Below are 25,849 nucleotides of genomic sequence, written 5' to 3'. Positions count from 1 at the left end.
CTCTTCCTTCAGCCTTCATTCACACCCTTTGCCTCCTGTTAACAAACTTATCTGTCCCATTTTCCCCCTTGGGTGCAGCCATGGCTCCCACCATGGCCCCCATGGAGTTATGCTCAGTTGTACATGGTGTCCCAAGGCTCTCTCAGAGGCATTGCTTTGAATTTCTCATTGCCTGCTGCAAGTTCCCCCAATGTAAATCTCAGTGTGTCCACAATGATGTCCAAGTCCAGATCTGTCTGCATTTTCCTGATAGGAAAATGCCTAATCAAAAACTTCAACCATTGTCACCCCTACTAATTCAGAATTAAAACTGAACTTTTAATTGTGACTCTTTAGGAAACAATATCAGTACTTGTGATAAAATTATAAAATGGGGTTCATGAGCGAATGGCTAAGAAAGAATTCTTGAGATGTTTTTGGTGCAAAAAGGCGATTCTATTATAGCATGGGGATAGAACCCGTGGGCAGAAAGAGCTGCACTGAGAGGAGGAGGGACCGATTATATACTTTTTAATTAGTGGGGGTTAGGGATTGCATAAGTCTCTAAGGAATTTGGAAGCAAGGATGTCAGGACTTTGAGGGGCCAGCTGCTGTTAAGATAAGGTTACTTTTAGTCTTTAATAAAACACAAATATTATGGCAGTAAGGCAGCCATGAGTTCCTTGAGGAAGGTCATGCTCTGCATGTTTCAGGTGTCTATCAGTGGACTACAAGCTGCAGGGAGATTTAATTTAAGCTACATTTCTCTTGCCTTTGTTTTCCTCATCACTGGTAATAATAATGTTACAATTCTGTTAAGGGCTTGTTATGTGCTTTGAATATGGTGACTGTATAATTTACCGTCTGAATTGAGATACTTTAAAAAAAATTTTATTTATTTATTTTGAGATAGAGATGGAGGGGAGGGGCGGAGAGAGAGGGAGACACAGAATCCTAAACCGGCTTTATGCTCAGTGCAGAGCCCTATGCAGGGCTTGATCCCATGATCCTGGGATCATGACCTGAGCTGAAATCAAGAGTCGGACCCTCAACTGACTGAGCCACCCAAGCGCCCCTGACTTGGGACACTTTTGAGAGTGAAAAGGGACATTATTATGTATTATGCCAAGAGAGTGGGCATAAATAGGGATGGTCCTGGGCAAACAGGGGCGTATGGTTTTGTAGCTATGAACCAGTTTCTCACTATTACCTCACATGACAATAAGGGTAAGGGAGCTCTATGTGGTTTCTCTTATAAGGGCACTAATCCCATTCATAAGGGCTCTACCCTCATGACCTAATCACCTCCCAAAGGCCCCACCTCCAAATACCATCACATTTAGAATTAGGTTTTAATAGATGAATTTGGGGGTGGGTGTGGGGAAACAAACATTCAGTCTGTATCATCTTTGAGTAAGTACTTTAATTATCCCTGATTACAGATATGGAAACAAATTACAGAGGCTGAAATATCACTGATCTTCAAAACAGAGGGGCGCCTGGGTGGCTCATTTGGTTGGGCATCCGACTTCGGCTCAGGTCATGATATCGTGGTCCATGAGTTCAAGCCCGGTGTCAGGCTCTGTGCTGACAGCTCAGAGCCTGGAGCCTGTTTCAGATTTTGTGTCTTCCTCTCTCTCTGACCCTCCCCTGTTCATGCTCTGTCTCTCTCTGTCTCAAAAATAAATAAACGTTAAAAAAAATTCAAAAATAAATTAAAAAAACAAAAAACAAAAACCAAAAACCCCAAAAAACAAAATAGTAATGTAGGACTTTTGTGTATTAATCTTACTCATCCAAAAATGCCAGTCAGTGTTGCAGTAACTGATTCTACACCTCTGTCCAAATACACTCCAATACCTATACATTTAAATTATCTTTTATTGTTGCTTTGCCAATCATCAAGCCTGTCTGTTTTGTAGAGATGAAACAGATCCAGAGAGGTGAAATAATCTTCCCTGAACACAGCAAACCAGTCGTGAAGCTACAGCTAATACATACGGTCTCTTCATTCTACTGGATATATTCTTTTTTTTTTTTTTTAAGTTTCATTTATTTGAATAATCTCCCCACCCAACATGGGGCTTGAACTCATGACCTGGAGATCAAGAATCGCATGCTCCTCTGACTGAGCCAGCTAGGTACCCCACTACTGGTTCTATTCAGTTTCTCAAAAGCAATTTATGGAAATAAATATCACGTTGTATGTGCATAAATAAACTACAGTTGTGATGTAAGTCAAACTACTTGAGAAAAATTCCTAGAGATTGACATCACCTTTTGATATGTATAGTGAAGATAAATCAATGTTGATGAAATGAGGCCTCTCAGTAATGGGTCACAGACTCATTCTATACTGGATAACTTTCCCTATGATCCAGAGGACAACAGAGATGATGTAGACATTCTTAGAACCCTGTTTTTTTTTTTTAAATGTTTATTTATTTTTGAGAGAGAGACAAAGTGTGAGTGGGGGAGGGGCACCGAGAGAGGGAGACGTAGAATCAGAAGCAGGCTCCAGGCTCTGAGTGGTCAGCACAGAGCCTGACGCGGGGCTCAAACCCACGAACTGTGAGATCATGACCTGAGCCGAAGTCAGATGCTAAACCAACTGAGCCACCCAGGCACCCCTAGAACCCTGTTTTAAAGCAGAGGTTCGAGGCAAACAAGAGAAGTCACTCAAGTCCCTTTCATAGGAGAAAATTCCATTGCTAGAAAGGACGTTCCTGTTCTACTCATATACTTAGTCAACTTCCCTGTTTCTCAGCTGCATCCCTCTCCTTGCCTGGTACCTATGTCCCCCTTTCCAAGATGCTCACAGAGAACACAGTCTCCTGTTCTTTACCCATCTCTGCCCTGTTCCTGGGGCTATGCTCTGTCTCTGCGCTGTATTTTCAGTGTCTTCTGTACTAACTCCTTTTTTTAAATTTGTTTTATTTTTTATTTTTTAAAATTTACATCCAAATTAGTTAGCATGTAGTGCAACAATGATTTCAAAAGGAGATTCCTTAGTGCCCCTTACCCATTTAGCCCATCCCCCCTCCCACAACCCCTCCAGCAACCACTGTTTGTTCTCCACATTTATGTCTCTTATGTTTTGTCCCCCTCCCTGTTTTTATATTATTTTTGTTTCCCTTCCCTTATGTTCATCTGTTTTGTCTCTTCAAGTCCTCAAATGAGTGAAGTCATATGATTTTTGTCTTTCTCTAACTAATTTTGCTTAGCATAATACTCTCCAGTTCCATTCACGTAGTTGCAAATGGCAAGATTTCATTCTTTTTGATTGCCGACTAGTACTCCATTGTATATATATATATATATACCACGTCTTCTTTATCCATTCATCCATCGATGGACATTTGGGCTCTTGCCATACTTTGGCTATTCCTGATAGTGCTGCTGTAAACAATGGGATGTATGTGTCCCTTCAAAACAGCACACCTGTATCCCTTGGATAAATGCCTCGTAGTGCAATTGCTGGGTCGTAGGGTAGTTCTATTTTTAGTTTTTTGAGGAACCTCCATACTGTTTTCCAGAGTGGCTGCACCAGCTTGCATTGCCACCAACAATGCAAAAGAGATCCTCTTTCTCCGCATCCTTGCCAACGTCTGTCGTTGCCTGAGTTGTTAATGTTAGCCATTCTGACAGGTGTCAGGTGGTATCTCATTGTGGTTTTGATTTGTATTTCCCTGATGATGAGTGATGTTGAGCACTTTTTCATGTGTCAGTTGGCCATCTGGATGTCTTCCTTGGAGAAGTGTCTATTCATGTCTTTTGCCCATTTCTTCACTGGATTATTTGTGTTTTGGGTGTTGAGTTTGATCTGTCTTTATTTTTTTCCCCATCTTTTCTCCCCTCAGGGAGTCCCCCTTAAAATTTCTTACAGGGCTGGTTTAGTGGTCACAAACTCCTTTAATTTTTGTTTGTCTGGGAAACTTTTTTTTATCTCTCCTTCTATTTTGAATGACAGCCTTGCTGGATAAAGAATTCGTGGCTGCATATTTTTCTGATTCAGCGCATTGACTATATTCTGCCACTGCTTTCTCGCCTGCCAAGTTTCTGTGGATGGGTCTGCTGAAAACCTGATCTGTCTTTCCTTGTAGGTTAAGGACTTTTTTCCCCTTGCTGCTTTCATGATTCTCTCCTTGCCTGAGTATTTTGTGAATTTGACTCTGATATGCCTTGTTGATGGTCGGTTTTTGTTGAATCTAATGGGAGTCCTCTGTGCTTCCTGGATTTTGATGTCTGTGTCCTTCCCCAGGTTAGGAAAGTTTTCCACTGTGATTTGCTGACATAACCTTTCTACCCCTATTTCTCTCTCTTCCTCTTGTGGGACCCCTATGATTCTGATGTTGTTTCTTTTTAATGAGTCACTGATTTCTCTAATTCTTAAATCGTGCTCTTTTGCCTTAATCTCCCTCTTTTTTTCCTGCTTCATTTTTCTCCATAAATTTGTCCTCTATATCGCTGATGCTCTGTTCTGCCTCAGCCATCCTTGCCACCACAACATCCATTCGAGATTGCAGCTCAGTTACAACATTTTTTATTTCATCCTGACTAGCTTTTACTTCTTTTATCTCCGCAGAAAGGGATTCTAATTTATTTTTGACTCCAGCTAGTATTCTTATTATCATGATTCTAAATTCTGATTCAGACATCTTGCTTGTATCTGTGTTGGTTAAGTCCCTGGCTGTCGTTTCTCTCTGCTCTTTCTTTTGGTGTGCATTCCTTTGTTTCATCATTTTGAAGGGAGAAAAGGAATTAATGAGGTAGAAAAAATTAAAATTAAAAAAATTAAAACTAAAAAATATTAAAATTAAAAAATTAAGAACAAACACACACACACACAAAATCGAATAAATGATGCTAGATCCTAGGTGTGTTTTGGTCTGGGTATGGAAAGGGCCTTGATACTTAGAGAGAAAATGGGAAAGAAAAAAAAGAAATCTTTGAAAATTTGAAAAAGTGAAAACACTGAAGTAGACTAAAATTAAATGATGGAAGTAAAATAGAATTTGAAAAAATTTACAGAAAAGTAAAAAATATGGTAGAAAAAAATTAAAGAAAATATTTTTAGTGAAAATTGAAAATAAAAATGAATTTTTTCTTTTCTGTATTCAAGAAAAAGAAAAGAAACAAGAAAGAAAAAAAGAAAAAAGGAAGAAAAAAAAGAAAGAATATTGAATGCATGGACCGATGAACAGACTGAAATAAGACTAAAGCTATTTTGTCTTCCCCTAGGAGTCAAACTATGAAGCACTTTATAGTCCATAAACTAAGCAGGTGGAGAGACTTGTGTTCCTAAAGAATGAGGTTGGCCCAGTTGGGTGGGGCATAGGGTAATGGCTCCATTCTCCGCTAGATGGCGCTGCCTAGCTTTTGGGGTGGATTCTTGTGGCGCTTGTAGGTGCGTAAGCGCATGCGCGGGTGCGGTTAAAATGGCGTCACCCAGTCACCCAGTCTTAGTATCCAACTCTGTTCTCCCTGTTCAGCAATCGCGCACCCATCCTTTGTCTTCGGCTTCCATCCACTCCACGCTTTTGCACAGTCTGCGACCAAGCCCCAGGCAGCATCTGCCTCTTGAGTTTTGTCTCAGATGCTGTTGTTTTCCCCCACCTCTTACTTCAGAAGGACTGCGGCTTTGACCTGTTCTGCCCCTCTGCAGGAGGGTCTCACTGAGCAATGACCTGGTGCCAGCTGCACCGAGGAACGTTTGTGGGACAGTGCTGCTGCTGATGCCCAGAGACTGTGGCCGGGTGCCAGCCCACCCCAGAAAAAGTTCGTAAGATAGTGTAGCATCAGCGTTTCAAGGATTGTGGAAAATCGCAACACACATCTGGCACCAGGCTTCACCCTTAACGACCTTGTTCCAGCACCAGCGAATGTGATTGTTCTCCCGGGTCCACTGGGGCCTTACCTTTGGGGGACCCACACAGCCTCTACCAGGTGTCCTCCCGGCAAGGCAACCGCCTTTCCACTTGTGGCCTGAAGAACCCTGGACTCCACTCTGCTCCTGGGGATTCACCCTTCCCACCAGAGCACCGCCAGGTATCAAGCTGCGGAGTTCAGACTCTGTGCTCCCCCTGTTGATAGTCTTAATGGAATTTAAACCCTTTCCTTTCTCCCTTTTTAGTTCAGTCCTTGCAGCTGTTTTCACTTTTCCACTTTCTCTCCAGCTGTTTTTTGGGGGGTGCTTTTCCCGTATTCTCCCCCATCCCCGTCGTCTCACCGCACACAAACCCGGCTCCCTGCCCTCTGTGGCTTCTTTCTCCCTAAATTCACCTCTCCATGCTGCGTACCTACTGAATTCTGTGGTTCAGTTTGTGAAGATTTTTGTGTTAATCCTCAGATCAATTTTCTAGGTGTGCAGGATGGTTTAGTGTTGGTCTGGCTCTATTTCATGGACGCGAGAGACACAAAAACCTTCCATGCTGTTCTATCATCTTACCTCCCCTAAAAGGATTCTATTTCTCTGTCCCTTGTACTTAAATGTGACCATGAGGCTTTCTCTGGTTAATGAAGTGTGAGTAGACATGACACGTGTCCCTTACAGTAGAAGGGTTAAGAACCATCCTGTGGGTTGTTTGTCTTTCCTCTGCCTCTGTGATTATGAAGTATGTGTCAAGACGAAGTCTGTGTGTTTGTATTCCCAAGTAACTACAGGGGGCAGAGCCCCTTGGTTGGACCAAGATAGACCTGTAGCAGAAATGGGAAATTTTGAGTTTCTTTGTTACTGGAGTACAACCAAGCCTATCCTAACTGATCCCCATTGCACTTATTGTCTCTGCTAGTTTGGAATTCATACCTATTCTTTTCATTATTTACCTTAGAGATTCCAAAATGCATACTAAACATATAAAAGTCTAATCAATACCTTTTAGTCATCTCTTGAACACTTGGCAATTCATATTACTTCCAAATTATGTTACTGACATATATTTCGATTTTATCTTAAAAAAATTTTTTTAATGTTTATTTTTGAGACAGAGAGAGAGAGAGAGAGAGAGACTGAGCGTGAGTGGGGGAGAGGGAGAGAGAAGGAGGGAGAGGGAGACACAGAATCCATAGCAGGCTCCAGGCTCCGATCTGTCAGCACAGAGCCCGACGCGGGCTCGAACCCATGAACCACAAGATCATGACCTGAGCCGGAGTCAGGCACTCAACCGACTGAGCCACCCAGGCACCCCTGATTTTATCTTTTTAATTCAACAAGATATTATTATTTTATGCAGTTGAGAAGGTTTTTTATATTTGCTCACATATTTATCATCATCTTTTTTTTATTCCTTCCTGAATTTCAGACATCCATCGAATAGCTTTTCCCTCTAACCTGAAATCCATGCTTTGAAATTTTTTTAGTGAAGGTTTACTAGTTAGAAATTCCATGAGGCTTTATTTTATTTTATTTTTATGTCTGCAAATGTTTTATTTTACCTTCATTGTTATGTGACAGGGTAAATAATTCTAGGCTGGTGTGTTGAGAAACCAGAGCTCATGTATTAAACTAAGAATATGCAGATTATGACCTGCTGAAGAGGAGGTGCAAGCCACCTACATGGCCATGTTACTCCGTCAGCCTTCCAGCTGCCACTTTGGGGAATGAAAAGCCCAGTGTCATTTTGCTTGGAGGCCTAGTTTCAGTACACATAAATAGAAGTAAAGTCACAAGATTTGTTACTTACAGATCCCAGAAATGGTGAGATGGAGGGTCGGGCAGGCAGTGGTGGGGCGGTGGGGAGGGAAGGTTGGGGGATGAGCCAATGGCACAGTGAACCAGGGGACAGGGCGGTCCTCTGTCCCTGGTCACAAGTAAGCAAGAGATAGAGAGCAAGGTAACAGGCACCCATCACTTAAAAGGTGGTTGGCGTGGAGGCCACTAACTTTCCACCAGCTCAGCTATAAGTGGTTATTTCAAAAGGTGCCCTGGGTAAAGCAGAGCAAGAACTTGCTCTTCTCTAAATATCCAGACTCTGAGCAGTTGTCATACTGTAAGATGTCTAGGCAGCAACTCAAAAATTGTTTTTCTCATCACAGTTGGCAATGATTTCCTGTCAGCACTTTAAACATAATAGTTCCTTGCTTTTCTGCCTTCCACAGTCTCTATTGAGAAGTCACCTATCAGTCTGTCATTCCTTTGAAAATAATCTCAAAAACCCCATAGTCTATCTTTCTCATTATACTGGATGTTCCTCCTGTGTTCTTCATCTTTGTAAATGAATCACATAAGCCAGAATTCCTACAGTCATCACTTCCTAGCACTTCTGTGCCTCTTCTGCTAATGGACATTCCATTGGTAACAAAGCAGGACCTGGAAGATACTTTGCTGTTCCCTTTGCCATGACTTGCCATTCAAGCGTCAACACTTTTGGACATCTATGTACACATATGAACAAAAACTTGAAATCCAGAAGATCATTAAAGTAGTAAACTTAAAAACAATTTTTTAAAGTAATCTCTACACCCAACATGGGACTCAAACCCACAACTCTGACATCAAGAGTTACATGCTCTGGCGACTGAGCAAGCCAGGTGCCCCCATAAACTTTCAAATTTAAATGGGAAATGACATTTTAAAAATATTACTTTGGGGCACCTGGATGGCTCAATCAGTTAAGCATTAAACTCTTGGTTTCAGCTCAGGTCATGATATCATGGTTTGTGAGATCGAGCCCCCTGTTGGACTCTGCACTGACAGCACAGATCCTGCTTGGGATTCTCTCTCTCACTCTCTATCTACCTCACCCTGCTCATGCGTGTGCACTCTCTCTCTCTCTCTCAAAATAAATAAATAAATTAAAAAATTATTACTTCTTATTTATGTCTTATACCTGATATGTGAAAATAAATGCCCAGTCCACTGTGTTTTAGTTAATCTGGGCTTGAATATCAAATCTATTACTTTCTGGCCTCAAGTCTGGCAAGTTAGATAACTTCTCTGAGGTTGCTCATCTGCAAAGTGATATAATAACAGCATTCATCTCTTGGTGTTGTTGGGAGTATTAAATGAACAATTAAATTGCTACATAGGGCAATATAATCTGGGGTTCTACTCACCAGGTCTCTTCTCTTCTCTTCTCTTCTCTTCTCTTCTCTTCTCTTCTCTTCTCTTCTCTTCTCTTCTCTTCCCTTCTCTTCTCTTCCCGTCCCTTCCCGTCCCTTCCCGTCCCTTCCCGTCCCCTCCCTTACTTTCAGATTTTTTAAAAATAATCTCTGCACCCAGTGTGGGGCTTGAACCCACCACCCTGAGATCAAGAGTCACACACTCCACCAACTGAGTCAGCCAGGCACCCTATCAATGTCCCCTTTCTCTCATTGCCCTGAACCAACCAATCACCAAGTTCTGTAGATTTTGGCTCTTTCATCTCTGTCTGCTGTTTTTCATTCCCATAGCTTATTTCAGGCCATCATCAATTCCCTCAGGTTCTCTAATGTAGCTGTCTCTAGTCCTTCCCTACTGTCTTTCCTAATACCTGTTACTTCCTACATTAGCCCCACAGGCCCACCAGGACTTTCAAGGCCCAAAGAGCCATGCCCTCTCTCATCTACAGATCTTTGACTTGCTGCTTCATTTATCTGGAAAACTCTTTCTCTCAACATTACTTTACTCTTACTCATCTTTTGGGTCCCCACTCAGCTGTGACTTATTCTGGGAAACATTTCTGAAGCCTACAAAAGTAGGGCGAAGTGTTCCTCCATACGATCTCTCACACTAGTGGTCTTTGCCATGAAACATTTTAAAGTTTAGTTATTTTGAGAGAGGGAGGGGGAGAGAGAGAGAGAGAGAGAGAGAGAGAGAGAGAGAGAGAGAGAGAACACGCATGCACGTGAGTGTACGAGCCAGGAGGGGCAGAGAGAAAGAGAATCCCAAGCAGTTTCCACACTCAGCGAGGAGCCCGACATGGGGCTCAAACTCACAAACTGTGAGATCGTGACCTGAGCCAAAGCCAAGAGTTGGACTGTCACGTAGCATTTTATTTTACTGTTTATTTGCTTATATCTCCCAAAGGACTGTAAGGTCACTGAGGGCAGCAATTCTGTCTGAATCACTGTTGTATCCATATTGCCTAGCACAGCCTACACTATGCAAGCACTCAGCGTAGCATGGAGGAAGGTATTGCTGGGAAACTCATCATCATCCCACCTCTGTCCAGTAGTTATGCATTTTGTTTTTTGCTTCCAAAGTCAGAAGACTTATACCTGTGAAATTTCATCTTTTAGTTTTTGGATGTAACCCACTACGACTGGCAAGAGCTTTTGGGTCTTGATTCTATCATCCATGTTTTTTTCTCTCTCTGTCATCTGTCTGTTGCACCATGTATTGTGAGATCCTGCATCTTTGTTGAAATCATCTGTAAATGTGATGAACAGGACAGGCCTGATGAAGCAGCTCCATGTCACAGCATCATAAGATCAGACTTAACCAGGGAGACAGGTAGCCATGTATCACGAGACTTTATCCAATGCTTTGCTGAAGTAAAGATGCCAAATATTCCTTAATTCTATCTTGTCAAGGCAGGGAATGAGATTAGTTTCATTTGATTTTCATGTGAATCTGTGCTTGACTGTTATTTATTATCATTTCATTTCAAGTCCGAACAGTAAATCAGAGATTTAATTGCTCTGTTTGGAATTTTCTTGGAGTTAGTGTATTATTTTTGGACTCCATTTGTTTCTTTTTTGTTTTCACTTCTTCTGGCCCTTCAACCTATGTGACCACTCCAGATATCATATCCTACCCTGTCCTTACAAGGATCCTAGGTGATCACTTAAGACCATCCCATTCATGCCTTCTTGTTCCAGATTTTCTGGTGCTCATTCTCATCTCTGGTTTTGAATATTTTGCAACATACTTGCATCTGAAATTTTGACTCAGGTCCTCCTAGATTTAGAAGTCCTCTGTCTAAGGGGTGCCTGGTGGCTCAGTTGGTTAAGCGTCCGACTTCGGCTCAGGTCATGATCTCCTGGTTCATGAGCCCACATTGGGCTCCGTGCTGACAGTGCAAAGCCTGCTTGGGATTCTCTCTCTCTCCCTGTCTCTTTACCCCTCCCCTACACATTCTCTCTCTGTCTCTCTCTTGCTATTGAAATAAACAAATAAACTTTAGAAGTCTTCTGCCTGAAGGGTGCCTGGATGGTTCAGTTGATTGAGTGTCTGACTCTTGATTTCAGCTCAGGTCATGATCCCAGGGATTCTCTCTCTCTCCTCTGCCTCTCCTCTCTCTCTTTCTAAAATATCCTGTCTGGATTTTCCCACTGTGATATATATTTTTTTAATGAGATTTTTTTTTTCATTTTGAAAAGAAACTCAAGTTCACCTAAAAGTTGAAAGTAGAATTCCAAGGGCTTTCTTTTTCTTGAGCCAATTGAGCCATAAACCACTTTGAAACCATGATGCCCACCACCTCCTACCACCCTTACCCCTACCAAATACATTAGCGTGTGTTGCATACAAACAAAGACATTCTCCTACTTAACCACAGTCACCAAACAGGAAATGAACCTTGATGCTGAACCACAATTTAATCCTCAGATCCCATTCAAGTTTGCCAATTGCCTCAATAGTGTCTTTAAAAAAAAATTGTTTTTTAATGTTTATTTATTTTTGAGAGAGACAGAGCAAGAGTAGGGGAGGGGCAGAAAGAGAGGGAGACAGAGAATCTGAAGCAGCCTCGAATTCACGAACCGTGAGATCATGACCCGAGCCAAATTCAGACGCTTAACCAACTGAGCCACCAAGGCACCCCTCAATAGTGTCTTTTATAGCAAAAGATTTCAGTTCAGAATTACATGTTGTTTTAGTTGCTGTGTCTCTCTACTTTCCTTCCACCTGGGACAATTCCTCAGGTTTTTCTTGACTTCCTGACTTTGACAGTTGTTTTGTAGCATATCTTTCAATTTGGGTTCGCCTGATTTTCTTCATTATTAAATTCAAGTTATGCATCTTTGATAGGAAGATCAGGGAAGTGATGCTGTGTTCTTCTTGTTGTACCTTAATTAGGTAACACGTGATATTTTGACTTACTCTATTACTTATGCCTGGAACAATCCACTCTTTGCTAGATTAACTTCCTTGTCCCAATTTCTTCTGCCTATAAAGGTCTTCCATTTTGTACAGCTCTTCAGAGCTTCTGTCTGCTCAATGGGATGCAGCCCCATTCATGGATCATCAAATAAAGCCAATTACATCTGTATACTCACTCTGCTGGATTTTGTTTTTTTAGCATGGCCCACTTGGATCCCCAGAGTTGATAGGGAGATTTTTTTTTTTAATGTTTATTTTTTGAGAGAGAGAGGAGCACAAATGGTGGAGGGGCAGAGAGAGACAAGGAGGCAGAGAATCTGAAGCAGGGTCCATGCTGTCGGTGCAAAGCCCAACGTGGGGCTCCAACTCATGAACCATGAAATCATGACCTGAGCCAAAGTCAGATGCTCAACTGACTGAGCCACCTAGGTGCCCCGATATGGAGATTATTTTATTTATTTATTTATTTATTTATTTATTTATTTATTTATTTATTTATTTTATGCTTCCAGTTGTTTATTTTTTATTTTTTTATAGGAATCTTGAAGGTTTTATTTTAATTATTATTCTCTCAGTTACATAATTTTTTTTAATATATGAAATTTATTGTCAAATTGGTTTCCATACAACACCCAGTGCTCATCCCAAAAGGTGCCCTCCTCAATACCCATCACCCACCCTCCCCTCCCTCCCACCCCCCATCAACCCTCAGTTTGTTCTCAGTTTTTAAGAGTCTCTTATGCTTTGGCTCTCTCCCACTCTAACCTCTTTTTTTTTTTTTTCCCTTCCCCTCCCCCATGGGTTTTTGTTAAGTTTCTCAGGATCCACATAAGAGTGAAACCATATGGTATCTGTCTTTCTCTGTATGGCTTATTTCGCTTAGCATCACACTCTCCAGTTCCATCCACGTTGCTACAAAAGGCCATATTTCATTCTTTCTCATTGCCACGTAGTATTCCATTGTGTATATAAACCACAATTTCTTTATCCATTCATCAGTTGATGGACATTTAGGCTCTTTCCATAATTTGGCTATTGTTGAGAGTGCTGCTATAAACATTGGGGTACAAGTGCCCCTATGCATCAGTACTCCTGTATCCCTTGGATAAATTCCTAGCAGTGCTATTGCTGGGTCATAGGGTAGGTCTATTTTTAATTTTCTGAGGAACCTCCACACCGCTTTCCAGAGCGGCTGCACCAATTTGCATTCCCACCAACAGTGCAAGAGGGTTCCCATTTCTCCACATCCTCTCCAGCATCTATAGTCTCCTGATTTGTTCATTTTGGCCACTCTGACTGGCGTGAGGTGATATCTGAGTGTGGTTTTGATTTGTATTTCCCTGATAAGGAGCGAAGTTGAACATCTTTTCATGTGCCTGTTGGCCATCCGGATGTCTTCTTTAGAGAAGTGTCTATTTATGTTTTCTGCCCATTTCTTCACTGGATTATTTGTTTTTCGGGTGTGGAGTTTGGTGAGCTCTTTATAGATTTTGGATACTAGCCCTTTGTCCGATATGTCATTTGCAAACGTATGGCCAACTCATCTTTGACAAAGCAGGAAAGAACATCCAATGGAAAAACGACAGTCTCTTTAACAAATGGTGCTGGGAGAACTGGACAGCAACATGGAGAAGGTTGAAACTAGACCACTTTCTCACACCATTCACAAAAATAAACTCAAAATGGATAAAGGACCTGAATGTGAGACAGGAAACCATCAAAACTTTAGAGGAGAAAGCAGGAAAAGACCTCTCTGACCTCAGCCGTAGCAACCTCTTACTCGACACATCCCCAAAGGCAAGGGAATTAAAAGCAAAAGTGAATTACTGGGACCTTATGGAGATTATTTTAAACTGAAGATAGTTGAGACTCAGAAGACGCAGAAGAAGGCTTTTCAGAGCTTCTTTTATCTGAATAAAGGCAGAGTCTTCTGAGAGTGAAGGCACTGTAAATCCCCTCTGGGGCAGTTTTACAGCCAGAAAGAAGACAAATCACTCACACCTGCATAAACAATCATTATCACAAGTTATCTTACTTCCTACTTGTTCCCCTAAAAGCTCATTTATCTCTCTTAAAAAAAAAAACAAAAAACAAACAAACAAACAAACAAGGGGCGCCTGGGTGGCTCCATTGGTTAAGTGACCCACTACGGCTCAGGTCATGATCTCAAGGTTTGTGGGTTTGAGCTCCTCATCTGGCTCTGTGCTGACAGCTCAGAGCCTGGAGCCTGCTTCTGATTCTGTGTCTTCCTTTCTTTCTGCCCCTCCCCCTGCTTGCAGTCTTTCTCTCTCTCTCTCTCTCTCTCTCTCTCTCTCTCTCAAAAATAAACAAACATTAAAAAGAAAATTAAAAAAAAAAACCCACCTGTTTCCTATAGAGCCCCCCTTCTCCCTATTAAGTTAGCATATAAACCCTCATCCTTAGCTTTATAGCTTTAAGCCACTTTTGTGCTCTTACACAGGCATATGGATAAATGTTGTCTATTTGCCTGTTAAACTGTCTTTTGTCAGTTAATTTGTAGGCTCTCCAACATGAACCTAAGTGGTTAGGAAAAGTTTTCCTCCCAACACTACTCCAGATGATATGAGTACTGTCTAAGGATTAAGAGAAGACAAAACCCAGGTGAAGGGTGGGGTGTTGGTCAAATTACAGAAATACAAAACTGAAAACTCACACCATACCACATCTTACTTGGCCCTACCGCTACTTCCAAATTCATGTGCATTAGCAAATAGTGCTGACTTTACTACAGATTTCTTGGATATCATGTGGCAAACAATAAAAACGTTTCCCTTTAAAGAATTCTGTTCTTCTCCCAGAAGTCCCTCTCTTCTCTCCCTTTCCCTTGTCTCTCCCACCCCAGGGCTTCAAAACTTCATGCTTTTTTCAATTCAGGTTTTCAGTAAAGCAAAAGCCTGGCAGTTCCCTTACTTCACCCCTTATAAGGAGTAAGTCAGAGTTGGCACAATGTTAATGAAACAGACTCCTTAAGGATCTCAACACCACCCTACATGAGCAATCACGAGAGCCAACATTGATCATGCTTTCTAGAGACCTTTCTAAGTCCTCTGTACATCTTACCTTATTTTGTCCTCATAATAAAGCTAAGACATACATATCATCATCCCCACTTCAGAGATGAGGAAACTGAGGAACAGAGAAATAAATTAAGTTCACTAGCTTGCCCAACTCGTAAGATGCTAAGTCAGAATTTGGACCAAGACAGTTGGAGGGAATGTTTATTTTTTTCACTCCACAAGAATTGAAATGGTCACCCAGCAAAAACATGTCCCTTTCTAGGAGGTGTCAAATTTTATAAAATTTCTAGACACAACAGAATCCATCTTGAAATTCCATTTCCTTTTCTAATGAACTTTTGAATTGGGCAAGAAGACCTTTTGATCTGGGCCAGACACAGTAATTGTTTTACAAGCAGTTGTTTACAAAGTCCGCAGGACACCTGGCATCTGGATCATAGAACTGGCAGTGTGGACTTTCTGGAAACAGAATAATTAATTAATGCCTATCAGGAAGAGTGTGGCTTGATAACACCAAGAAGTCAGTTAGTCAAAGTGTAAATACCCATGGCTCAGTTTGTTAGTGCCAATCACATTTTTCCTTCTCCTCCCTTATTTGAATTAGGTAATTGCCCCCATGTCCCTCTTTCTCCTGAAAACCCCACTCTTCCTGTGTAGGCAGAACACTTTTCTGGGTACTCTGGAATCTGCTCCCCAAACTGCAATCCTGAGACCTCCCACCCCCATAAAGGCCTTTGTTCTTCATCAGTTTTGCCTCTTTTTTGGTTGGCAGAGGCAATTCTGCTATTAAGAAATATGGCGTTCTCCTACAACCCAGCAGTTGCACTACTAGGTATTTATCCAGGGGATACAGTTGTGCTGTTTTGAAGGGGCACGTGCACCCCAATGTTTATAGCAGCACTATCAACAATAGCCAATGTATGGAAGGAGCCTAAATGTCCATCAATGGATAAATGGATAAATAAGAAGATGTGGTATATATATATATGCGCAATGGACTGTTACTTGGCAGTCAAAAAGAATGAAATCTTGTCATTTGCAATAACGTAGATGGAACTAGAGGGTATTATGCTAAGCGAAATTAGAGAAACACAAATATCATATGACTTCACTCATATGAGAACTTTAAGAGACAAACCAGATGAACATAAGGGAAGGGAAGCAAAAATAATATAAAAACAGGGAGGGGGACAAAACATTCGAGACTCTTAAATATGGAGAAGAAACAGAGGGTTGCTGGAGGGGTTGTGGGAGGAGGGATGGGCTAAATGGGCAAGGGGCATTAAGGAATCTACTCCTGAAATCATTGTTGCACTATATGCTAACTAACTTGGATGTAAATTTAAAAAAATAAAAAATAAAATAAAATAAAAGAAATATGTCGTTCTCTTTTTTTTCTCCAACAGGGATTTGGGGTTTTGGTTTAGCTTCAGTTCCTCTCCTCAACTCTGACCTTACAGGAGTGGTCGCTGTAGATGTGAACCACCCACACACTCACCTTCCGAACCCACGTCGGCTGCAGTGGCCACACTGGGCTAGGTCACAGGCGGGCACTACCTCCCTGCCCCTGGACCTGAGAAGCCTCCAGCTGGACGCCTCACCCCCCTCCTCACAGAAGGAATTTCAACCGCTCCAGGACTCCTGGGGAGAGAGAGGACCTTCATTTCCCTCCTGCTTGGTGATCACATGTTTATGTGCCCTCTGCTAACCACTACTGAGGGCTCTTTGGTGAAAATGGCCCTGAGATTACAAAGACTTTGCTGGAGTTCAGGCACCAGTGCTGTGGTGACTTTCTCTGCTGCTCCTTGTGAACCAGCAGACCCATGAGATTCACAGGAAGGTTCCTATAGGCAAAGACTCATCCTTCCCAGCAATGCTGCAAAAGTTTGGCCTGGCTGATTCCTCACCCCTCGCTCCCAACGTCCTTGATTCCCTCTGGACTGAAAGCAAGATGCTCCTCCCACCCTTCTTTTCTTAGAAGCCAAGCCCCTTTGTAATCTATATAAGATTCATACCCCGGGGATCCAGGGATTGCAGAGACTGGCCTTCTGCTCTCACCTGGAGACGAAGCTAGAGACCCAGGTCAGTAGCCCAAGAGGCGGTCTCAGGGACTCCTTCTGCTTAAGGGTTGGAGAAGAGGAATCAGGGTGGGTGAGGCTCGCATGGAGAAAGCTTGGGCTAGGCAAATATCCAGATGGAGCATGGGAGCTGCAGACAACTAATGAATGGGGCTGGAGAAGGAGCAGCAGCCCCCCTGCCCCAAGCTGGGGGACACAAGCACCTCTCTTTGGAATACAATGGCATCCCTTTGTGATGCCAGTGTTGGGCAGTGGGCTGCTTCCCTTGTGTTGGAGGACAACAGGGCTCTGTCAGTTATGATCCTAGATGTTCTGGTGGTATCTCAGGGATGCAATTTAGCTCACAGTTTATTCAAAAGGATTTTCTAATGAGCCACTTGAGTTCTGGGTCTAGACGTATTTTAAATTTAAAACTCCCTAGTATTCAGGCACAGGACTGCAGGATTTGAGGTCACTTTCAATGTCACCACCCGGAGGGGAAGACCACCTCTCTCTAGCTAGTGGGAGAACAGTGTATGTGAGTGTGTTGTTACTTGGAAAATTGTGCAGAGGGAGGGATATCTTTCTGGAGGACCCAAAGGGAGACTGTGAGCCAGGGAGGCCACAGGTAGGAGCTGGGGTTCTCTTTCTCAGGGAGCGCTTTCTCTCTCCTCTCCCTTTCCTAGCTAGGCTCTCCCAGGGAAGTGAGACCACCATGGCTCAGAAAAGGTTCTGCATCTGGTTCCCACTTCTGGTCCTGGTGCTGCTGGCGCTGGGGTACGTCCAGCCTTCTCTGGGCAAGGAATCCCGGGCCATGAAGTTCCAGCGGCAGCACGTGGACTCGAACCTCACCAACTATGGCCGCAACTACTGCAACGAAATGATGAGGCGCCGGCAAATGACAGATGGACGGTGCAAGCCGGTGAACACCTTTGTACACGAGCCTCTGGCAGATGTCCAGGACGTCTGCCTCCAGGGAAATGTCACCTGCAAGAATGGGCAGCCCAACTGCCACCAGAGTTTCTCAAAGATGAGTATCACCGACTGCCACCTGAGGCCTGGCTCCAGATACCCCAGATGTACATATGAGACCACCCAGAAACATAAATACATCATCGTGGCCTGTGAGGGGGACCCGTATGTGCCAGTCCACTTTGATGATTCTGTTTAGGTCTCCACCTGAGGCCGGAGCAGTGAGATGCACCCCCTCACCACTGTGACCCCTGCGTCTCCCCTCTCCCTTCCCTGCCCTGAGGGAAATAACTCAAGTTGGTGCTCCTCTCCAGTACACAAATGCTTCCCTGCCCAAGGCTTGCCCTTGCATGGTTTGAGGGGTGAGGTGTGCCCCATGTTAACCACTTCACAGCTTCTTTCAATAAAACACAGTTTCATCCACCTGTATTTCTTTTCTTTTCTTTCTTTTTTGAAAGAGAGTGAGGGGGGGAGGGGCAGGGAGGGACAGAGAGACGGAGAGAGAATCCAGCTCCCGGCCTGACTCGGGGCTCACACTCGTGAGCTGAGCTGTGAGATCATAACCTGAGCTGAAGTCAGATGCTTAACCAACTGAGCCACCCGGGCACCCCTCCACCTGAATTTCTGAAGCTGGCCTCATCCTCGTACTGTTTGTGTGATTGCTTTCCTGCCAGGGGTGAGAACTGACATTCTGGTTAGCTTTGGTAAGCATTGGATAGAATCATTCAATGCCTTCTCTCGTCTTGGTTTTTAGTAACCGGAGATCATTCCCCTCCTTGTAGATTCCTTGATGCCAAATATTAAGCTGTGAAGTATGGGCGATTTGGGATAGAAGGGAGCTCCAGTCTGGGACTGTCATGCCGGGTGAACTGACAGAGGGCAAGGCTCAAATACAAGAATGTCTGGCACAGAAGGAAGGACGGGGTAACCTCAGGAAGAGCCTGCTCAGCCCCTGGGTGGAGCAGACTGCATACAGGAGTGTATGAAAGTATGATCCTAAATTGTCCTTTTCCTTTTTTTTTTTTTTTGAGTGAGCTATCACTAAATTAGAAAAAAATAGTTATGTCCTAGTTGGAAAGTCGGAACCTTCAATGTAGGAATTAGAGGGCACTGTAGAGTTTATAAAATTGGACAATAAGGAGATTTTGGCTTCTGTACCAACCCTTTTGGAAGGTCCTGCCCAGAATGCTGTAGAAAAAAATTCTAATAAGTGATGTGGTTGAACCATAGCCTCTATTAAAGGCAGGATGGAGGTAAAGGTGTGTGTGCCATTCACCATCCCTAATGTCATCCCTGCCTTTTTACAGAGGAACAGCCTGAATCTCAGAAAGGTTCAGTGACTTGTTCATGGCCACTGCTAGGTAGTGGCAGAGCTGGGGCTAGACCCCAGTCCCCTGGCTTCCTTCCAGTTGGTGTCCTTTCTGCTACCAGAGTTGACTCAGGAAGAATACTCTGTAGTCTCTCTTTTACTAAGGGCTGTGGAGGGAGTTTGGTGGCTCTCTCCCTGAGCTCACTGGTGGCTCTCTCCCAGGTTCCCAGTGCACTTGGCCTGTGAATGCTCCATTCTTGGCACCACTTCTGTACAGTCATTGTAAAGGCTAGACTCAGCTTCTGTCGTCATTTAATCGTTACATCTGACCCCCCTCTTTACAGTTGCATTTGGCTCTAGACAAGGTCATAGAACTAGAGAAAGGCCCTACCTCTAACCTCTTTGCCCAGTTCTGTCATTGTCTTTACGTACCACACTCATAAATATCAGAAGAGACTGTGTTTCCCTTATGCAACATGAATCTTTCACATCTGTATGAGGGAGGAGGGCTGCAGGTGAGAGGGAGCCATTTGTCCCTCTCTGCGTGTGTGTGGGGGCATTTCTGTGGTAATGGGGATCACGTTCTTACTAGCAGTGAGGATGGAAGAGAAGGAAACTTGGAGTTTCTAGATATGTTCCTTGAGCCAGAATTTGTCTTAAGTTCATTTCACTTTTGTTCCCAAACCCAAAGCTCCTCAATTCCCTCCTGCTGGTGCTGAGAGAACACTTCACTGGAGCTTTTAAGAACTCTCACTTGGGGTGTGACTGCATCAATATCTGTGCACTCGCCAGCTCTGGCTTCTGACCCCCCGCACATTCTGGGCCTGGGACTGCTGGGGGCTTCCATCTGGGGAATAAAGTGATGGGTGATGACAAAGGTCCATACCTGCACAGCCAGGGAGCTGGTGCAGAGGGAAAGTGCTCTGAATAGGAGGACACGTGGAGAAGAAAGACCTAGTCCTGTCCTGGAGAGGGTCAGGCACAATCAAGGAGAGAAAGACCTCAAACAGTCTGGTGACAAACCAGAGATCTCTGTTCAGTGGGGAGACTGTAGCTACCCCACAAATAAAGGCATAAGTAACCCCTTCCAGGAGACTAATCCAGGCAGATTAATTTTAAGTTGGAGGTGCTAACACGTTAATTTGAGTATCTGTTTAAAGGCAGAAATGGCCATATCCAGTGATTCTTCTAAGAAGGAAAATGCTAATATTCAGAAAATTCTTTAAACCAAACAAGCTTCAGGAATCTGCATTCTCAATGGACAGGTAAACACAGCTCAGTGTCCCAGCTCTTCCTTACTCCCACAGCTTCGAGTGCACCCACAAAATCACAGTGGCTCCTGCCCCACTGGTCCTCTCCTGGCCCTCTCTGGGGTAAACTCCTCCTTCAGTTTAGCAGCCAATAGACCCCTGCATAGTCAATGAGAATCACTCAGGTTCTTTCTTTCCAAGTGCTGCTTCATTAGTGCTTGCAGTTTGAGCTTTCTCTCTAACTGAAATGAAAGGCTGCTCCCAACACCCTCCTCCTGCCTTCTTAGACTGATTCAGCCCTCATGGAGCAAGTGGGAACACTAACGGGGCACTGAATCTATCTGTCTCAATGGAAAGCACTTCAATATTGCCTTTGGGACTTGATCCTAAGTGTGGGACGGCCCTCCGCCTGTATGATTCGTGTTTCATGATGGAGGTCCGTACACAGAATTTACAGAATGAAAACATACTAGATGACTAGTATAGTAACATACCTGGAAGCATCTCAGAATGTTGCCAGGAGTCACTTTCTAGGGGACAAGACCGATAGCACCTCCACAGATCATTCAAGAAATTCACACGTACTTGGGGTTTCTCTGTGGCTTGTAGTAAGTGTGGATGGGTGGGTGTCTTCTCAGCCTCCTCCCTCCAAGCTTATCTCCCTTCTCACTCTCTTATTGTCTTCTTAATTAACAATAAAGAAGGAGTCGTTCACCTGAAGGGACAGAGTATCACTGGGCGGCTTCTACTAATGAGTTTGGTGACTATACTTTAAAGTTCATCACTGCTATTCGTCATTCCCTACATTCGTTTTGCTGCAAGTCTGGACAGGGCCTACACACGGGGTCAGTTTCCTTCCTTTTTCACCTTCTTTGAGTATGCAGCCAGGTGGATAATTGGGCCAGGGCACCTGTTTTAGTCCTAGTCCTACTATGAGTTCCCTGTGCCCTGAGGCAAGTCTGTAGCCCTCTTGGGCCACCATTTTCCTCCTTTTCTCTCTTCCTTCCTTCCTTCCTTCCTTTCCTTCCTTCCTTCCTTCCTTCCTTCCTTCCTTCCTTCCTTCCTTCCTTTTTCTTTCTTTCTTTCTTTCTTTCTTTCTTTCTTTCTTTCTTTCTTTCTTTCTTTTCTCTTTTCTTTTCTTTTCTTTTCTTTTCTTTTCTTTTCTTTTTTCTTTCTTATAATCTCTGTACTGAATGTGGGGCTCAAACTCACAACCCTAAGATCAAAAGTTGCATGTTCCACTGACTAAGCCAGCCAAACATTCCTGGACCACAGTGTTCTAATGTGTAAAGCCAGAGCGATGGGTTTGGTAATTTCAAAGTCCCCTCACACTGATGACTTTCTAGGTGAGCAACTATTCCCTTTCTAGCTGTGCCGGCCAGTGGCATGTGGTTTTTGGTTACGTGTGAGAAGGCATCTCTAGAATAGTCACATCATTGAGATCTGGTTTCATTCAGATTTCTTCTCTCATTGTCCTAGCCAACTTCAAGCACCCTTCTAGGGCCGATTTCCCTCTCAGACAACTTTAGACAGTCTCTGAGAGTCAAAGTTGGCAGCTAGCTCCTATCGGGGCTTGTTAGGCTTTCTGGACCCTGACAGCTCATGCGGAGCCAAGATCTGGGCAGCAAACAAGAGAACGCAGGAGTGTGATCTGGAATTTCCTGCGTACCATTGGAAACACGCCTAACAGAAGTTGGGGGGCGCCTGGCCGGCCCAGTCAACAAATGGTGATTCAACATCATAAAGAACCATGCAAACTCCCCTCCCCAAATTTCTACACCCCAAATCTTCCTTCCCCTGCCCTCTGTTTCCACAGAGGCAGTCCAGTGGAGAGACCTATGATATGCTTCTTAGTACTGCACTCAGCAATACTGATACTGTACTGATCGGCTTTCAGCTGGAGATTGTACTGATCAGTATAATACAGTACTGATCGGCTTTCAGCTGGAGATTGTATAAGTGGGAGTGTTGAGGTTGGGGAGGGCAGGCAGTGGAGAAAGCAGAGGAAGTCAGAAGACGGAAGGTAGAAGGAATTAAGGATATGGCATCAAAGAAGTAGGTCTGGAGAGACTTGGAGATAAAAAGGGATAAGAAAACAAGATTAGAAAGGATGGCATAGTTGGGTGCATAGCTCCCTTGGTTCTGTTGACTTTCTGGTCTGGGAAGTTCACTGATCAAATCACTCAGGAGTAGGAAGAAAATCTATTTTTCCTCACAGGAAATATAGCTTCACTTTTCCGGAATTCTACCTTCTTTATTTGGGCTTTTAGGAATGGTGGGCCAACTCTATGGCGAGCCTTGATGTTTTACTTAAGTTCTGTAGGGTGATATCCAGTCCTTGTATTTTTTTTTTTTTTAATCTGGCTTCTTTTATTTAGCATAAGGTATTTGAAGCTCATCCATGCTGTTGTATGTATCAGTCGTTTGTGTTCCATTATATGGGTATACCACAATTTTTTTACCCATTTGAAGGACATTTGAGATGGTAAATTTTGGCAGTTATGAATAAAGCCTATATAAATATTCAAATATGAACACGTATTTTTTTTTCTCTTGGCTACTTAACAGGATTTGGAATTCTAGATCCTATGGTAAATATATGTTTGACATAATAATAAACTATTCAGCTGTTTTCCAAAGAATCTGTACTATCTTGCCTTCCCATCATTTTCTCTGCATTCTCACCAGCTCTTGGTATTGTTTGTCCTTTTAGTTTTAGCCATTCTGACTGGCATAGGGTGGTGTATCATTGTGGCTGTAATTTGCATTTCTCTAGTGATTAATAATATTGAGCATCTTTTCCTCTGCTTGTCATCCACAACTTGAAGTGTCTATTCAAATCTTTTAACCACTTTTAATTCAGTTTTTCTTACTGTTTTCTTTTTCTTTTTTTTTTGATTTAAAACAACTTATTTACTACTAGTTCTGGATACAATATGATAAATGTGGTTCCAAAGCAGTTAGAAAATCCTCCCAATTCAGATCTCCCCCACTACTTCCTCAAATCACAAATTATGAGTTTGTCTTAGCTATTCTAGGTCTTCGGCACTTTATTTATTTTTTTATTTTTTTATTTTTTATTTTTTTAAATTTATATCCCAATTAGCATATAGTGAAACAATGATTTCAGGAGTAGATTCCTTAATGCCTCTTACCCATTTAGCCCATCCCTCCACCCACAACCCCTCCAGTAACCCTCAGTTTGTTCTCCATATTTATGAGTCTCTTCTGTTTTGTCCCCCTCCCTGTTTTTATACTATTTTTGTTTCCCTTCCCTTATGTTCATCTGTTTTGTCTTTTAATGTCCTCATATGAGTGAAGTCACATGATTTTTGTCTTTCTCTGACTAATTTCACTTAGCATAATACCCTCCAGTTCCATCCACGTAGTTGCAAATGGCAAGATTTCATTCTCTTTGATTGATTGCCGAGCAATACTCCATTATATATATATATATATCACATCTTCTTTATCCATTCATCCATCGATGGACATTTGGGCTCTTGCCATACTTTGGCTATTCCTGATAGTGCTGCTATAAACATGGGGGTGCATGTATCCCTTCAAAACAGCACACCTATATCCCGTGGATAAATGCCTAGAAGTGCAATTGCTGGGTCGTAGGGTAGTTCTATTTTTAGTTTTTTGAGGAACCTCCATGCTTTTTTGCAGAGTGGCTGCACCAGCTTGCATTGCCACCAACAATGCAAAAGAGATCCTCTTTCTCCACATCTTCACCAACATCTGTTGTTGCCTGAGTTGTTAATATTAGCCATTCTGACAGGTGTAAGGTGGTATCTCATTTTGGTCTTGATTTGTATTTCCCTGATGATGAGTGATGTTGAGCACTTTTTCATGTGTCAGTTGGCCATCTGGATGTCTTCCTTGGAGAAATGGCCCATTTCTTCACTAGATTATTTGTTTTTTGGGTGTTGAGTTTGATCAGTTCTTTATAGATTTTGGATATTAACCCTTTATCTGATATGTCATTTGCAAATATCTTCTCCCATTCTGTCAGTTGCCTTTTAGTTTTGCTGATTGTTTCCTTTACTGTGCAGAAACTTTTTTATTTTGATAAGGTCCCAGTAGTTCATTTTGCAACCCTTGTATTTTTTACAGCACCCATATGCACCTGCATTTCCTTCAGTCAGCCTAGATAATGGGAGATATAAAACCATCATTTCTTTCCTCAATACATTTCTTTACACAACTGCTATCTGTGAAATCCTCAACACTCTTGGTAGCCACCAAATAAACAGCTGTCATAAGAGCAGAGTACAGATTAAATTTATTCATTGTATTCTCATCTCACAGAAGTAGCCAAGCTGTAATTAGAGACTAAAACACATGAATGTCTCACACCATTACTTGGTTTTTACAGGCTTCTATAAACCACTTTTTAAAAATTTATCCATTTCTTTATACCCTCTGCTATGTGCTGAATTGTATTTTCTCAAAGGCTATATGGTGAAGCCCTAGGTTCTCAGAAACGTTTTGACTGTATCTCTGAATGTGATTATATTTGAAGTTAGGGCCTTTAAAGACATGATTAAGTCAAAATGAGGCCCTTAGGGTGGACCTTAATCCAATGTGACTGGTGTCTTTATAAGAAGAGGAAATTTGAACACACAGAGAAATGTCAGGGGTTCATGTGGGCAGAGAAGACCATGTAAGGGCACAGCAAGAAGGCAGCCTTCTGCAAGCTGCAGAAAGAGGCCTCAGAAGAAACCAAACCTTTCAAAGCCTTGGTTTTGGACTTCTGGTTTCCAGAACTGTGAGAAAATGAACATCTGTTGTTTAAGGCACTCAGTTTGTGGTATCATATTATGGTGGCCCTAGCAAACTAATAACACTCTGTCACCAATTTTTCCAGTTGTCTTGAGTTGAATCTCTTAATTTCTTGGATCAGTGCTCTGTGTGCCACCATTTCATCCCCCAGTCCCTGAAGTAACTCATCCCATCATACATCCTGCACTAAAGCACTGGAACTTGGTGTTAGTGGGGACAGAAGGGAAAGCTCCATGTTTTCCTTCATCTGAGCAATGGGAACAGATTGATGAACATATATTATGCCAAGGTGCCATAGTTTGGGACGTGCATCCTGAACCTCATCAATATTAAAAATAAAAAGATTTGCCCAGAAAATGTAAAGAGAGCTATATAATGTTCATGGGTCTAAAGACTCAGTATTATTAATATGTCAGTTTTCCCCAAATTGATCT

At 42.7% G+C, this 25,849-nt stretch overlaps 1 protein-coding gene across 1 annotated transcript in view; it reads left to right on the top strand.

Moving 5' to 3' along the window:
* Positions 1 to 18,487, top strand: part of LOC102972687 (ribonuclease pancreatic) — a 49,810-nt gene extending 31,323 nt beyond the window's left edge. Inside the window, exon 4 of the mRNA XM_042989341.1 lies at positions 16,446 to 18,487. Coding sequence (XP_042845275.1) covers positions 17,578 to 18,267 — 690 coding nt within the window. The 5' untranslated portion in view covers positions 16,446 to 17,577 and the 3' untranslated portion in view covers positions 18,268 to 18,487. The remainder of the gene's footprint in view (positions 1 to 16,445) is intronic.
* Positions 18,488 to 25,849: the final 7,362 nt, after the last annotated feature.

This window comes from Panthera tigris, chromosome B3 (assembly GCF_018350195.1).
Source record: "Panthera tigris isolate Pti1 chromosome B3, P.tigris_Pti1_mat1.1, whole genome shotgun sequence".
NCBI classification, from domain to species: Eukaryota; Metazoa; Chordata; class Mammalia; order Carnivora; family Felidae; genus Panthera; species Panthera tigris.
Note: the sequence above shows the minus strand (reverse complement) of the source record. Positions and strands in the feature narration are given on the sequence as shown.